The sequence below is a fragment of the Notamacropus eugenii genome, chromosome 2, assembly GCF_028372415.1.
Source record: "Notamacropus eugenii isolate mMacEug1 chromosome 2, mMacEug1.pri_v2, whole genome shotgun sequence".
Lineage (NCBI taxonomy): Eukaryota > Metazoa > Chordata > Mammalia > Diprotodontia > Macropodidae > Notamacropus > Notamacropus eugenii.
This window is the reverse complement of record NC_092873.1, coordinates 21101689-21114803: the sequence shown is the minus strand read 5'-3', so window position 1 is coordinate 21114803 and position 13115 is coordinate 21101689. Positions and strand designations below refer to the sequence as shown.

General features: G+C 43.8%; 1 protein-coding gene across 3 annotated transcripts in view; it reads left to right on the top strand.

The window, feature by feature from the left end:
• MRPL21 (mitochondrial ribosomal protein L21) overlaps nucleotides 1-13115 on the top strand; it is a 23143-nt gene extending 10028 nt beyond the window's left edge. Inside the window, exons 5-8 of one of the 3 annotated variants that reach the window (XR_011973798.1) lie at nucleotides 1146-1198; nucleotides 1670-1773; nucleotides 2303-2416; nucleotides 4061-4184. Coding sequence is in view for 2 of the 3 variants with exons in the window: in XM_072639392.1 (XP_072495493.1) it covers nucleotides 1146-1198; nucleotides 1670-1773; nucleotides 4061-4125 (222 nt within the window). In the remaining variant the exon portion in view is untranslated. Of the gene's footprint in view, nucleotides 1-1145; nucleotides 1199-1669; nucleotides 1774-2302; nucleotides 2417-4060; nucleotides 4185-12632 lie in introns of those variants that run through there. The other 2 variants (XM_072639391.1, XM_072639392.1) reach the window with 2 other exon arrangements.

Genomic DNA, 13115 nt, shown 5'->3' with positions numbered 1-13115 from the left:
ACTCATTTCCTTTCATCTTCCCCTCCATTGTAAAAACTCTTTCTTGCCTCTTTTATGTGAGGTGATTTGCTACATTCTACTTCTCCCTTTGCTTACTCCTGTACATTTAACAGTATGTAAACTCAACAATAAGTTTTATTTTTTAGGTATTCTCCCTTCACATTCAGATCACTCTGTGTGTGTGTGTGTGTGTGTGTGTGTGTGTGTGTGTGTGTGTGTACACCCATATACCTGCCCACACGTATTTAATGTACACATACATACATACCCATACTCACCTACACACACACACACACACACACACACACACACATATTCTCTCTAACTACTCTAATACTGACAAAGGTCTCATGAGTTATAAATATCATTTTTCCATGTAGGAATGTAAACAGTTCAACTTTAATGTGTTCCTTAAGTCTTCTCTTTCTTGTTTACCTTTTCATGTTTCTCTTGATTCTTGTATTTGACCAGTTTTTCTGTTCAGCTCTGGTTTTTTCAGCAAGGCCATTTCTGCCTTGCATGGAAATGCACACAGGTATGCACACATGCACACGCACACACACATACACATACACACACCTCTCCCCTTCACAGCTATATTCCTTGGTGCTTGTCACATTCAGCACCTCCCCATTCTTTGCTAAAGAAGGTGTTTGTGCCTTTGAAGGGTGAGGCTTCTATGAATCTGTGTGGGGAGAATCTTTTCTTGAACCACATTTATCAAACACAAATTACTAGAGAGGATTTTGACTTGATTTGGTTAAAAGGAAAAGAAGTTCCTTTTAAAAAGTGGGACTTCAGTCCTACTCCTTTGACTAAGACTTGAATTGGCCTGGAGCACCAGCTCCTCCTCCCTGGTGCAGGCTCTCTTGGGATATCCCCAGCACCCAGAGCTCATGGTCCCCGCTTCTCTGCTGCCAGCTGAGATGCAGCACGTGGAGGAGACCACCCTATCTGGCTTCTGTGTCATCAGAGCATCCACTAGGAGGGTCTTTTTTTTTCCTGCTAATGGATGGATTTAGTGGTGAGCCAAAGAGTGGGTACCTGAAGATCTGTGTGAAACTGAATGCCACTTCCTATGTCTGACATATCACTGATCTGTGGGTGGGATACTGGCAACAGAGTATTCCATCAAACTTTTCCAGGTCTTGCTGGTTGGCGCTGATGACTTCACGTTAATTGGAAGGCCGCTCCTTGGGTAAGCTGCTCCTTATCTAATGACTGTGCAGGTAGGCATTGGTAGCTTTGGGGGTGGGGGGGAGGAGCATTTGCATGGCCTTCCTTGTCCACATGTTTCCTCAGTAGTGCTGGAAGAGCCCTTGGGCCCATCACTTTACCTATGAGAAAAGTGAGGCCCAGGGAGCCAAAGGGACCTGCCCAAGGTCAGAGAACATCATTGTGGGCAGAGCCAGGATTCACACTCTGGTCTCTGACTAGCAGTCCTGTGCCAGGCTTACTCTGAGGACTATACATGCCTGTACAGACAGGCAGGCTGAGCACGATGCTAACAGAGCTGCCTCTCAGGCTTGTTAGGAGGATTCAGGGAGGCTGCTTTGTCAAGAACTTTGCAAACATGTGCATGCTAGTTTTCATCCTCATTGTTGTGGTGGCTGTTACTAAATTTAGAAAAGAGTCTTAAAAGGTTAAATACAGTTTACTTGCCTTGTAGACTGGATCTTGTCCGCGTAGAAGCCACAATTATTGAAAAAACTGAGTCATGGCCAAGAGTCTACATGAAGTTTAAGAAAAGGAAAAATTTCAGAAAAAAGAAAAGTAAGTTGGAAAAATTGGAACTTGCCAATGAATTCATTACAGCTACAGTTGGGTTCTGACTGTGGGCTCTGCTGTAGCCTGGCCACCTGTGGGAGTGCTTCCCACCCAGGGCTTGGGAGGGGCCCTGGGACAGGGTCGTGTGGAGCTCAGAGGTTGCACAGGCAGGTGAGGGGCAGGTGCAGGAAGGCCCAGGCCTTTGAATTAATCAGAGTTCAGTTTAGCCCTATTACTAAGTCCTTCCCAAGTATGTCCTGTGTGCAAGTCACCATACTTAATTCTGGGGAGGCAAAGATTAATCACTGATATGCCAGGAACCTCTCCAGAGATGGTAATCTAGAAGGAAGGGAAGACATGCACAGAAAGATCTAGCACAAGATGACAATTTAGACTGAGTGAAAATGGGAGTGCCCCGGGGATACATGTCTTGGGGCAGCCAGGAAGGGGGAAGGGCCTTGGTTTCATGTCAGATGGGTAAGGAAATAGACGCGTGGGAGAGCAACACCATAGCTTTTATTTTTGATAACTTCAGGTGTTTGAAAGGCTTTCACAAGGGAGAGTTTCCTTCTGTTGGACCCAGAGGGCAAGACAAGGAATGTTGGGCTCCATGTCAGAAGAACCTTGTCACCAGGAGAAATGTCCCCAGGTAGAAGGGGCTGCCCCTCCTTAGAAGTTACAGGGTGACTTCTGAGTGGCCACCTGTGGGTCCTGGTGTAGTGGGGGCATTCTCCAAAGTGGCGATTCTGTGAGTCCAAAGAGTTGTTCGTGACGGTTTGGACCTTGACAGTGAAAGCTCAGATCAGTGCCCTCATGCCCCTAGGTCCAGGGGGATGGACCCTCTTCTATCCAGGAACCTGAAATGAAGGCATTGGGTCACACCCATAGCAGAGCAGGAATGGACAACCCTGAACCAAATGTTGAGCAGTAGGAGGGAAAGGTAGAGGGACAGAGTTGTCTTAGCTCATAGCCACATCCCGGCACAAGCCTGTTTCTGGGGGATGCTTCCTGGCAATCCCTGAAAAAACTCAGACCAGTCATCAAGGGGTGGTGGGACTGAACCCTCATCTCTTCTGGAGAAAAGCTCCCAATCTCTGGTGCCTGTCGGGGCCCAAAGCCCCCAGCTCACACCAACCTTGTGTGGGACATAGGGCAGAGGTAGTTATTCCCATTTTACAGATGAGGCAACTGAGTTTTTGAGCCAGTAAGGGTCAGAGTCTGCTTTTAAACCCAAGTGTTCTGATTCCAAGTCCAGTACTCTTTCTAGTACACCACAGCTACCTCCCTGAGAGAAGAGGCTGCAATATCCTTAAGAGATGGAGATAGAGCCCTCCCACCCCCTCCCCTCACCCCAGTGGCAACCCTCCTCCCTTGAGCCTTCAGGAGTGGCTTTAGTTCCAGACTTCACCTCTCCTATTCCCCAAGATCCAGGAGGGAGGCCTCTGGCACATTCCTGAGCAGGTACACCCTGGTTAACCTGACCTACCAAGGTCATTCACTCTCCCAAGTGCCAGTCAAGGTGGGGCAACAACTCAGGCAGATCCTGACCTTAACTATACATACCTTCTGAGTCTTCAGTGCTTAAACTTACCACTTCCCAAAGTAATAGAAAGTCACTGTGGACAGGTAGTGTTAGAGATAGCTGGTGGTTAGTTGACCTGCCCAGTGGGCGCATGGCCTGGGCCCAGCTTCTGTGGACCATCACCAGAGAAACTGAGGCAAGGGGGTCCATTCATTGGATATAGATCAAGAGAGAGGAGGATAGTTTTAGGACCACTCAGAAATGTGATGTGTTTTTCTCACTTGGCTGTTAATGAAAATAGAATGTGAAAGAAACATCTGATCCATGGCAGGTTTGTACTGAAGCACAGTCCTGTTTACTCTGGGCCCTCCTGCAGCATCCTCAAACACATTGCCTATTGCAGGGCAGTAGTGTTGTGCCACTCCCTTCGAGGGACCGCTCATTCTATTGTGCTGAGACTTGTCCAGTAATTGAGCTTGTTTCAGGCCAGCTTTGCAGCTGACACTTTTTTTCAATTATACAGAGTAGTGCATGTTACTGACAGCAGTCCACAGTGATCAGGCGCCAAGGTATCATTCTCACTGTGCCACACCAGGGTCACCTCCAGGCCTCGGAAAAAATGCTGAACCATTCATTTTTAATGGAAAAGATCTAGAAGCATTGCTTCTGGAACTGTCCAACAGAATGTTCCTTTTGTTCTAGAATAGCTGATTTTAGTAATAAGGATAATTGAGGATTAAATCCTGAAATCCTGTTTTCTATCTTTTTCAGTTTTTATAAAACCACAAACTGTCCTTCGGATAAACACTGTAGAGATTGCTCCAACTTTGTCATGATTGTTTGGCTGATATTTACCTAAGTATGAAAATAAACTGTTTTCCTTTTTTTTAAATGAGGAACTATTTTGATGTCTTCTTAATATTAAGTTATTTGTGCATCATTTGATATTTGTTTTATGGATTGATTCTGTATAATAAAGTCTTTCATACAAAAGTAATTTAACATAACCAAAAGTGGTCCAGCCCAGTTAGAAATGAGGATCCTTGACTTGTCCAGGAATTCCAGGGTCATGTGAGCCACAAGATGGAGGACTAGATATTTTCTCTGATATCCACAGCCTCTCAGTCTTCTCCCACCAAAGATAAAACAGCTTCAGCTACCTCCACAGCCTCAGACAAGACAGAATCCAAAAGAAAATTTAGGAAAAAAGTGAACTGAGGCCCACTGAACCTTTACTCAGTACCCCTCCCCTACCTCCCCCTTACCAGCAGAGAGGCTTCACCAGCAGACACAAGGATACAACACAGGCTTACAGTACCCAGCCTGACAGGTGGTCCTCCCTTCCTCTTTCCAGTGCCATAGAGACCCCAGCTCCAGAGGCCATATCCTAGAGCACCAACACTGAACTCTCAGAGATGGGCCAGAGAACTAAGAAACAAGAGGAGTGGGATGTGTGCAATACTCTCCTAAGCTGAGGGAAAGAGCACAGCCTCCAGCTGCCACTTGGGCAGAGCTCTAGGCTGGTGAACCATGGATTGCCCAATGAGGGAGGTGGCTGAGGTGTTTTGAGATCCAACCCGGAAGGAAACCACCATCAGAGGGGAAGGAATCAGAAAGTGAATTGTGGGGTGGGAGAAGGAGGAAGATTGCCCAAGAGCTCAGTAAGAAAAAAACTTCAGACTTTGAATATAAGCAGATAAATCCACAGGGAAAACATTATGATCATGAGTTCTTATAAACAAGTTCAGGCATCTATGAACAGATAGTGCAAAAAAAGGGGAAATCCGCACACCTGTGTGATATGAGAACATGGAATCACAGCACATCATTCCTGAGTGGTTCAAAAGAGAAATGGGAGTGATGAGAGAAGAATTTATGACCTACTCAGCAGAAATAACAAAAAAATTGGACTCCACCATGGCAAGTCTCGCCATAGAAACGAGATCAGTGTATTGGGAATGCAAATCCACAGATGTCAAGGAAAATCTAGCAGAAGAGAAGCAGAAGGAAATGCTCACTATGGAAGCAAAACAGACTGACTTCAAGGACAGAAATGGTTAGGGACAACATGAGCATCGTGGGACTCCTAGAAGAGCAGGACAGGACAAAAAACCTTAATGCCATGATACAGGAAATAATAAAACTGCCTAAAATTTCTGAAAATAGAAAATGGAACACAATTGAAAGAATTCGCAGGCCACCTCTAGAAAAACAACCCAGTGCTGCAAACTCTGAGATACATTGTGCTCGAATTTACCAGTCCAACTTAGAAACAAGTCCTGTAAATGATCAAGGGAAAGACTTTCAAATACAGAGGGAAGGAGGTGCAAGTGATGCATTCCACCAGGCAATATTAGGGGGAATGGAATAATATGTTCCCAGGAGCACGGGAGCTCAGGATGTATGTGAAAAAGATGGTCATTCAAGAAAAATGAGGCAACAGAAAATATCAACAAAAACATTTTTTTAAAAAAGAAAGATTCCCTGAACTAGAGGCATAGCGATTCAGGAACAATTTCAGGATTGGGGTCATGTTCCCTACAGACTGACAGGTAGCAGATGGTGTAGCGGAGGGACTGCTGAGCCTGGTGTCAGGAAGACCTGAGTTCAAATCCAGCTTCAGACACTGGCTGCATGACCCTAGATGGGTCACTTAAACATTGTCAAATGGGGATAACAGCAGCTTCCTCAGAGTTGTGAGAATTAAATGAAATCAGTTGCAAAGCCCTCAGGACATTGTCTGGCACGTAATAGGTGCTTACTAAATGCCTGTGCTGCCTGAGTGTCGTCCACAGAGCCTGAATCCTGTCTCTGCCCCTTAACCAAGTGTCCAGGTTGACCTCTGTCTCATGATCTAATGTACAACCAGGCACAGCCATTGAGTAGCCTTGTGCCCATTACCTTCTGTGCACCGACAGAAGGAGAACCCTGAACACTTGCTGCTGGACAAATTAACTTTTTCTGCTGTCACTTTAAAAATTTGCCCTGCTCAAAGGGAAAGGTGTGTGTGTGTGTATGTGTGTTTGTGCACGTGTGTGCATAAATGATACAGACAAATCCAGTCATTGTGTTCACTAGTGAATATAAAAGTTTAGAAACCACAGGTTCATTCTTGCAAGGTTTTTGCTGATGGCAGATAGTATTTTCAGTGGATCCCCTGGAGCCGACATCATGGACTGTGGCCAGAGGTATAGCTATCCCCCCTGCCCCAGCCTCCTCTGGCTCTTTGCCCTGAGCGATGCTGGCTGCTCCCCACATCTTGTTTGTACCTTTGTCCTTCATCCTCACCTGTCCACTCCATAACCATTCATTCTCAGGCAGGAGCCTCATTTCCCAGAAGCACAGGTGCATGCACTTGATTGCCAGCCTTTTCACTGGTCAGAGCAACAACCAAAGCCTTGGGTCTGTCAAATCCAGCTCCTGGCCTCCTTCTAGACTCTGCTAAAATCCCCCCTTCTACAAGACGCCTTTGCCAGGCCCCAGCCCACTTCCCTTCCCACCTGGTGTTAGTACCTTTCCCTGGAGACTACCTACCATTTAGATTGTGTCTTGTTTCATAGTTATTTACACATCTCCCCCGTTGGAACGTGATCTCCTTGAGGACCAGGACTGTGTTTTTGCCTTTCTCTGTCTCAGTACTTAGTATAGGGCCAGGTACACAGTGAACACTTTAGAAATGCTTGTTAACTATGGAATAGAAGACCAGAACGGGCCAGGAAGTAAAGATCTTTAAATGCCAAAGGGAGGATTTTATATCTGATTCTAGAGATTATGGGGGGCCCTGGAGTTGATCAAGGAGAAGGATAAAATGGTCAGACCTCCCTTTTTTCAGGATTACTTTGGCAGCTCTACTGGAGCAGGGCTGGTCAGCAGGCTACTGCAGTAATCCAGGGTGAAGATGAAGGCCTGCACCAGGGTGGTAGCAGTATAAATAAGCATTTGGAAGGCAGAAACAAAATTTGGTAATAGATTGGATGTGGGGGGCAAGTTTCAGGGAAGAGTTGAAGACTTTAAAGTAGAAAGCCTGAGTGAGGTGCCTTTAATAATCAGCATTAGAGTGAAGGATAACAAATTCCTTTTCGACATGCTAAGTCTCAGGTGCCTGTGGGACACCCGGTTCAAGTTGTCCAAAAGGTAGTGAGGTGTGACTGGATCTGAGGGAGAAATCAGGGCTGGGTCCACAGATATCAGAACCAGCAGTGTAGAGCTAGTAACTGGAAGAAGCTATTTCAGTTCAATAAAGAAGCCAGGAGAGAGAGGAGATGAAGGGCAGGGAGGGGACCGCCAAACAGTGGTAACTTTTGAAGGACTTTAGCTGAAAAGGTGTTGAGAGATAGAGCATGAGAGCCAGTGGGGTGGTTGGACCAGGGATAAATTCTCCAAGGAGACTTGGATGTATTCATAACCAGCAGGGAAGGAAGGAGCAAGTAATTAGGGAGTGACTGGAGATGAAAGGGATGATAGATGGGACAATCTGCTGGAGAAAATAGGATCAAGGGGGCATGTGGAGAAGACCACCTACCCAACTGAGACTGGAGTGTAGGAAGATACCTGTGTGACAGGACATGAGGAAGAAGGGAGGAAAGAAAATGATTTGCCCAAAGTCAGGCAGTTTAGAAGTGACAGAGCCAGATTTGAGCCCAGATCACTGGACTGATATCAGGATGCTCACAGACCACCACTATCAAATTGAACATATATTTTAAAAAATAAAATTAGGTCTCCCCCAAAGAAGATAAACTTTGTCTCACCCTCCCCACATCCAAATTGTTCTATAACCTGTTCTCTACATGGCATCTAGAAACCTTGCCCTGATGCCAAGACTTTCAACCTTGGCATCTTGGACCCAGTGACTCAAACCAGCCCTTGAGATCTAATGGGTAACATCAGCTTGACTGCCTGAGATCTATCTTTTGGGCAGTGTCTGGGACTGCTGCTACCTGGTGGACAAAGTAATTGATGCCTCGGTCAATTTACTGTCCAAAAATGTTTAGTGAAAACAAAACTATCCCTCTTTACAGACAACAGGGTATACTTAGAGAATCCTAGAGAATCAACTAAAAGATCCGTTGAAATTAACATCAGCCAAGTTGCAGGACATAAAATAAGCCCACAGAAATTATCAGCTTTTCTATATATTACCAACAAAGCCTAGCAACAAGAGATAGAAGAGACATGCCAATTAAAATAACAAATACGGCGGAGCCAAGATGGCGGAGTAGAAAGACGCAAATACACTTAGCTCCGAACCCACAACCCATACAACATCTGTATAAAGTAACTCACGGCGAATTCTGGAGCAGTGAGGCCACAGAACAGTGGAGCGAAGGAGATTTCTGTTCCAGAGGGACCTGCAAACCTCTCGCAAAAGGTCCGTCGCGCTGCAGACGCAGAGCCCAGCCCAGACCTGCTGCAGCCATGGCACTGAGAGGAACAGATCCGAGCAGGCTTCAAGGACGGGATCTCCAGCGGCCGCACAAGTCCCTCCACCCACAGGTGATGGGGGTCGGTGAGAGAGTCTCTTTGGTGGGTCGAGAGGGGAGTGGGGTGCCCCCATAACTCAGGCCCCCTCAGGAGGCAGAAGCTGAGAGGCGGCGGCAGACCGGGGTTCCCCAAGCAGGCGGGAGCCTGGATCCATTGTAGAAGGTCTGTGCATAAACTCCCTGAGGGAACTGAGCCCGAGAGGCGGCCCTGCCCTAACCTGAGCACCTGAACTTAATCTCACACTGAATAGCAGCCCTGCCCCCGCCAAAAGCCCTAAGGCTGGAAGCAGCATTTGAATCTCAGACCCCAAACGCTGGCTGGGAGGATCAGGAGGCGAGGTGGGTGTGAGGAAAATATTCAGAGGTCAAGTCACTGGCTGGGAAAATGCCCAGAAAAGGGAAAAGAAATAAGACTATAGAAGGTTACTTTCTTGGTGAACAGGCATTTCCTCCCTTCCTTTCTCATGAGGAAGAACAATGCATACCATCAGGCAAAGACACAGAAGTCAAGGCTTCTATATCCCAGCCCACTCAATGGGCTCAGGCCCTGGAAGAGCTCAAAAAGAACTTTGAAAATCAAGTTAGAGAGGTGGAGGAAAAGCTGGGAAGAGAAATGAGAGACATGAAGTCAAAGCATGAACAGCAGGTCAGCACCCTGCTAAAGGAGACCCAAAAAAATGTTGAAGAAAATAACACCTTGAAAAATAGGCTAACTCAATTGGCAAAAGAGGTTCAAGAAGCCAATGAGGAGAAGAATGCTTTCAAAAGCAGAATTAGCCAGATGGAAAAGGAGATTCAAAAGCTCAGTGAAGAAAATAGTTCTTTCAAAATTAGAATGGCACAGATGGAGGCTAATGACTTTATGAGAAAGCAAGAAATCACAAAACAAAACCAAAAGAATGGAAAAATGGAAGATAATGTGAAATATCTCATTGGAAAAACAACTGACCTGGAAAATAGATCCAGGAGAGACAATTTAAAAATTATGGGACTACCTGAAAGCCATGATCCAAAAAAGAGCCTAGACATCATCTTTCATGAAATTATCAAGGAAAACTGCCCTGAGATTCTAGAACCAGAGGGCAAAATAAATACTCAAGGAATCCACAGAACACCGCCTGAAAGAGATCCAAAAAGAGAAACTCCTAGGAACATTGTGGCCAAATTCCAGAGTTCCCAGGTCAAGGAGAAAATATTGCAAGCAGCTAGAAAGAAACAATTCAAGTATTGTGGAAATACAATCAGCATAACACAAGATCTAGCAGCCTCTACATTAAGGGATCGAAGGGCATGGAATAGGATATTCCAGAAGTCAAAGGAACTAGGACTAAAACCAAGAATCACCTACCCAGCAAAACTGAGTATAATACTTCAGGGGAAAAATTGGTCTTTCAACGAAGTAGACGATTTTCAAGCATTCTTGATGAAAAGACCAGAGCTGAAAAGAAAATTTGACTTTCAAACACAAGAATGAAGAGAACCATGAAAAGGTGAACAGCAAAGAGAATTCATAAGGGACTTACTAAAGTTGAACTGTTTACATTCCTACATGGAAAGACAATATTTGTAACTCTTGAAACTTTTCAGTATCTGGGTACTGGATGGGATTACACACACACACATGCACACATGCACACACACGTAGAGACAGAGTGCACAGAGTGAATTGAAGAGGATGGGATCATATCTTAAAAAAAATGAAATCAAGCAGTGAGAGAGAACTATATTGGGAGGAGAAAGGGAGAAATGGAATGGGGCAAATTATCTCTCATAAAAGAGGCAAGCAAAAGACTTTTTAGTGGAGGGAAAAAGAGGGGAGGTGAGAGAAAAACATGAAGTCTACTCTCATCACATTCCACTAAAGGAAAGAATAAAATGCACACTCATTTTGGTATGAAAACCTATCTTACAATACAGGAAAGTGGGGGATAAGGGGATAAGCAGGGTGGGGGGGATGATAGAAGGGAGGGCATGGGGAGGAGGGTGCAATTTGAGGTCGACACTCATGGGGAGGGATAGGATCAAGAGAGAATAGAAGTAATGGGGGACAGGATAGGATGGAGGGAAATATAATTAGTCTTATACAACACAACTATTATGGAAGTCATTTGCAAAACTACACAGATTTGGCCTATATTGAATTGCTTGCCTTCCAAAGGGAAGGGGTGGAGAGGGAAGGAGGTAAAGAAGTTGGAACTCAAAGTGTTAGGATCAACTGTCGAGTAATGTTCTTGCCACTAGGAAACAAGAAATATAGGTAAAGGGGTATAGAAAGCTATCTGGCCCTACAGGACAAAAGAGAAGACGGAGACAAGGGCAGAGAGGGATGATAGAAGAGAGAGCAGATTGGTCATAGGGGCAATTAGAATGCTTGGTGTTTGGAGGGGGAGGGGATAAAAGAGGAGAAAATTTGTAACCCAAAATTTTGTGAAAATGAATGTTAAAAGTTAAATAAATAAATTTAAAAAATAACAAATAAAATCCTTGGGAGTTTACCTGCCAAGACAAACCCAGGAACCATATGAACACAATTACAAAACACTTTCCACATCAAGTCAGATCTAAACAATTGGAAAGATATTAATTGCCCACAGGTAGGTTAAGCCAATATAATGAAAATTATAATTCTACCTAAGTCTATTTTTTTTTCAGTGCCATACCAATCAAACAATCAAAAAAATTATTTTGTACAGAATAGCAATTATGTGGAGGAACAAAAGGTCAAGACTATCAAGGAAATCAATGAAAAAAAATGTGAAGGAAGGTGGCCTAGCCATACCAGATCTCAAACTGTATTATAAAGTGGTAATCTGCTACCAGCTAAGAAATGGAGTGGTAGATCAGTGGAATAAATTAAGTATACAATACACACCAGTAAATGACCATAGTTATCTAGTGTTTGATTAAACCCAGAGACTCAAGCTTTAAGGACAAGAACTCACTATTTGACAAAAACTGCTGAGAAAACAAAAGCGGTTTGGCATAAGTATAGCCCAACATCTTACACTGTTTACCAAGATAAAGTCAAAATGGGTAAATGATTTAGACATGAAGAGTGATATCGTAAGGAAATGAGTGGAACGTGAAATACTTTGCCTATTGGATCTATGGATAAGGGAAAAATTTATGACCAAACGAGATAAAGAGCGTTACGGGATGTAATATGGATGACTTTAATTACGTTAAGTTTAAAAATTGTGTGCAAACCAAACAAATGCAGCCAAGATTAGAAGAAAAGCAGAAATGGGTGGGGGAAGGGAAAAGGGGATTTTATAGCAAGTTTTTCTGATAAAGGCCTTATTTCTCAATATATGGAGAACTGAGTCAAATTTACAGAAATGAGCCATTCCTCAATTCATAAATGGTCACATATGAACAGGCAGTTTTCAGATGAAGAAACCAAAGCTATCTATAGTCTTAGGGGAAACAAATATCCTAAATCTCTATTGATTAGAGAAATGCGCATAAAAACAAGTCTACGGTGCCACGTCACATCTATCAGATTGCTTAATATGACAGAAAAGAAAAATGACAAATGGTGAAGGGGATGTAGGAAAATTGGGACTGTTGGACAGTGCACTCTTGGTGGAGTTGTGAACTGATCCATCCATTCTGGAGAGCAGTTTGTATCTATGACCAAAGGGCTATAAAACTGCATAACCTTTGACCCAGCAAAACCATTACTAGGTCTGTATCCCAAAGAGATTTTTTTTTAAAGGAAAAAGACCTATTTGTACAAAAGTATTTGTAGCAGCTCTTTTTGTAGTGGCCAAGAGTTGGAAATTGAAGGGATGCCTATCCATTGGGGAAGGGTTGAACATGTTGTATATGGTTGTGATGGAATACTATTGTGCTTTTAGAAATGATGAGCAGGATGCTCTCAGAAAAACCTACAAAGACTCAGATGAACTGACACAGAGTGAAGTGAACAGGGCCAGGAGAACATTGTACAACAACATTGTACAATTAAAAAAATAAATAAAGGACCTAGTTCTTCTCAGCAGTGCAATGATTCAAGACAGTCCCAAAGGACTTTTGATGAACAATGCTGTCCACCTCTGGAGAAAGAGCTGATGGAGTCTGAATGAAGAATGAAGGATCCTTTTTCTTAAACTTTATTTTTCTAATTTGTTTTTGGTCTTTTTTCTTTCACAACATGGCAAAAATGAAAATACATTTTGCATGACTGCACATGGATAAGCTATGTTAAATTGTTTGCCTTGTCAAGGAGGGGAAGGAAGGAAAGAGAGAATTTGGAACTCAAATTTTTTGAAAAAAAATGTTAAAAGTTCTTTTTATATGTAACTGAGAAAAAATAAAACATAAAAGTTTTCCAAAAAATA